At 41.2% G+C, this 3,448-nt stretch overlaps 1 protein-coding gene across 1 annotated transcript; it reads right to left on the bottom strand.

Annotated features, from left to right (window-relative positions):
• Positions 1-710: 710 nt before the first annotated feature.
• LOC116206395 lies at positions 711-3,228 on the bottom strand. Its single transcript, XM_031539262.1, has 3 exons — positions 2,992-3,228; positions 2,222-2,440; positions 711-1,480 (listed from the first exon to the last, which is right to left on the bottom strand). Exons 1-3 carry the CDS (start codon positions 3,172-3,174, stop codon positions 1,259-1,261), a joined length of 624 nt encoding a protein of 207 aa, XP_031395122.1. The 5' UTR covers positions 3,175-3,228; the 3' UTR covers positions 711-1,258.
• Positions 3,229-3,448: the final 220 nt, after the last annotated feature.

The following is a 3,448-nucleotide window of genomic DNA, read 5'->3' as shown; positions in this document are numbered from 1 at the left end:
GTAAAGAGATTTCTCATCTTAGAAATTAACCAACTTCTCTTCATTTTTTATCTACGTTTTTATTTATTTATTGTTTTTTTCTGCAATCTTTTTGCTCCCTTCCGAAACAAGGGAAAACTAGAAAGCAGATGGTAGAAGGGGAGAGTAAGGAAGCAAATGATGCATTAAATGTCAGGTAATCATGATGACTAACAACTGTCTTTTGCATTCCTTTCGGAGGCTACTTTCAGAAGAATATTCGCGTAAAATAGCACTGCTCTAAGATTTATTCAGTTCTAAACCCGACCCAATTAAAATTGATCATCAACCGTTGAGTTTCGAGGAACCACGAGGGATCTGATCCACACACAGTAGATGGTCATCACTCGCCTCTCTTGAGGGGCGAGCTAATTCACTACAAAGCGCACATTCCATCACGAGCATAAGCAGTAGCTAAAAGCAATCCAAGTTCGAACTCGGTGTGAAAAGAAGCAAGTAATTTCATGACTTATACAGCATTATCCAGTTATTTTATAAAAAGTGCAAAGACAGGCACCGGGAAAGGATCTCACAGGAATTCGAACTACAATGGATACAGGTTCTTTGGTGAATCCTTACCTCGTTTGCTTGGCAATATTTGCACAGACAGACTTAATTTTAATATTAACACTGCAAGATGCCAGGACACAGTTGTCTGATGTAGAACTAAAACATATTGATCCAAATCAAAATGACCACAGCATCGCTTGTTATACTTCATTATATTGTCTTCTTCAGCCAGATTGCAGGGAGAAGGCACTGTCTAGTATAAGATTCTTAATATGGCTGCTCACACATGATAATCCAAAACAAGTGACACCAATGCACGATCATTTGGATCTATCAAACAAGAAAGCTGTTCTAATGAAGCTCCAGCAAATTGCAAGTAACAAATATTCTCATCAGCAACTTGGTACAACAAGGGTATTCTTGAGCAATTTCTGATCTCATCCAAATTTCCTATCCATTAAATATCGAAATTCTGCACTGTGAGCTTATAGAAAGGGCATTTCAGATACCAGGTCATAGATCCAAAAGCCTGTGCTTTGATACTATCTCATCCTAATATAGCCATTTCACTTCTTTTCTTCAACAGAAGCAAACGAGCTCATCTAACTCTACTCTTCCAAAAGATAACCCATCACAATTTCCGCATGTCAAAAGACAGTATGGAAAAAGATTTGGCAAAAAAAGCAACAGATGAAGGATGAGATGAGAAATTGAAACCTCAACAGAAAAGTCAATTGTTACCCCATTTTCTTAATACTTCCTCTTTAGCAGAGACACGGGTGTAAGTTTCCTTCTGAGGTGGAGTGACCAATTGAGCATAAGTGTTTGGCGATATCCTTCTCAGGATTTGGGAAGTTGCGAAAGTTAAACTGTTTCTTGCTCCTCGAAGAACAAATAGCAGTGGGTTGAAGATGACAGCGAGCAGTACTTCCCCTTTGGCAATGATGAGGTACTGCAGATGATGATCACACCATTAGAGAGAAGATACAAGTCATAAATTAGCATATATCAGTACATTTTGATCTAGTCAATATACTCGTGCAAGTTTAAATTGAGGTTTATATCGGACTGGTCAAAGTAGCATTAAACTGATCATAACTTGTATATCAACATACTCAAAATTTCTCACATTATTTTGCATTCTTATAATTAGCCAGCTGCACCCGTGAAATAGTGCTTTAAGCACTCCTGGACTCTGAAAAGTGAAAACTCTTTTAAGATATGAGTATGGCTCAAACATGACTTCTTAAGGGGCCATCCTGCTGAAATTGATTGTGTTCGAGTTACTACATGGAAACAAAGATGCCCGCGAACAGAATTCATACAAGAACATCTACTAGATTATTCATAATAGTAATACAACCACCTAACAAATCTTCAGTTAAGCAATATTATTGCCGACAAAGCTATTATTGCCTGATGAACTAGATGACTTAATCACACTTTAAAGCAGTCATCGCTTCAACTAGCCAGGGCTGTTCAAGTGTGAATGGAGCACATTGCAGTCTTAGACTCAATGACTTCACTTCACCCCATCTAACACACTCTAATAACTCGTCCCGGTGTCATCAAGAATATTACCTAAGTCCCGGGGCTTGTGCCACCATGGTCTAATAACTTCATAAGGAGCCCTTTATTGACATGAAAAAGCAAAAGAAAACTATTGAGAAACAAAGGCTCAATGAAAGCTTACCATACAAATGATACCTAAAATAGTGAGACCCATTTGCTGTGCTTCTTGCCAGAAATCGTCACCGTTGGACCAACCGAACCGTCCACCCCATCCAAACCAACCTCCTCCACCACCGTCTCCTCCTCCTGCCTCTTCTCTCCTCTTGATTTCTTTGTTCCATTTCTCAAACTCGCTTTTCTTCCCTCCTAATGCACCTTCTAACGCTTTCCTCGCTTGTTCCTATGATTATCATTACACATGGCAGCACCTTCAATGAGATCGAACACCAAAAACAAAAGATAAACATCGATCGAAACCTGGCTCGCTCGGTAAATTGCTCACTCAAAACATGACGGATGGGACTGCCCTCTCTGCTGACTGTACTGATAAGCTGAATTTCCTTCAAGAAGTACCAAACCCCGCAACAAGTTTTCATTTTAATTAAAATCCAAGCCTCTTCCCCTAAAAAGTTTTCGAATGAAATATTACAACGGCAGGGAAGTTCTAATGGAGACATGGCCCAACCGTCCAGGCAAACTTTCTAATACATTAACGCACCCAAATGAAAGAGCAGCAGACCTGCAATTGATGAAGTTCCAAAAGACAAGCCCCCCCCAACTTTCCTAGAATCTGTACTCTAACCCCATTAATCACAAGATAACCAAGTCAAAATGTCCACAAAGCTAAACATCTTCAGCAGCGTACGGAGCTGAATGATACCATCAAGATTTTCTCGCGAGCTCCGAAAATACAGACGCGGGGAAGAGGTTGTCAGAATAGTGCTAACTCACCTCTCGACGATTGTCCGAGAAGAGGCAAGAAAATCTGCCCTTGCACTTGAGTCCCTTCTGCAAGGAAGCCCAGTCGCGAAGTAGAGGTCGAGCCCGGGCGGTGGAGGGCTGAGCCGAAACGGGGCGAGTCAGGGGCGAGTTAGGGTGGGGTACTGTGAGGTTGAGGAGCTGCGACGATCCCATGGCCTCTGCTGATCCTTCTTTTTTCCCACTCTAAGGTTTCCCCTCTGTAGTCTCCTCTCAGCGAGCGCCCTTCCTAACTGTTGAAGGGTTAATTTGAAATTGGCCCCCAAAGTTTGCTAGTTATTACTATCAGCTCCACCTTGGTTTTCCAGAAAATACAGTGAAGACCCTAAACTTGGAATTGGATTGACTTTAATGCACTCCCCGAACTTTGAAAATAGGGGAAATAAATATCACAGCACCTTCGATTCGAAGAATCTGAGTAGAGTGGGTT

Source organism: Punica granatum, chromosome 4, assembly GCF_007655135.1.
Source record: "Punica granatum isolate Tunisia-2019 chromosome 4, ASM765513v2, whole genome shotgun sequence".
Lineage (NCBI taxonomy): Eukaryota > Viridiplantae > Streptophyta > Magnoliopsida > Myrtales > Lythraceae > Punica > Punica granatum.
Note: the sequence above shows the minus strand (reverse complement) of the source record. Positions and strands in the feature narration are given on the sequence as shown.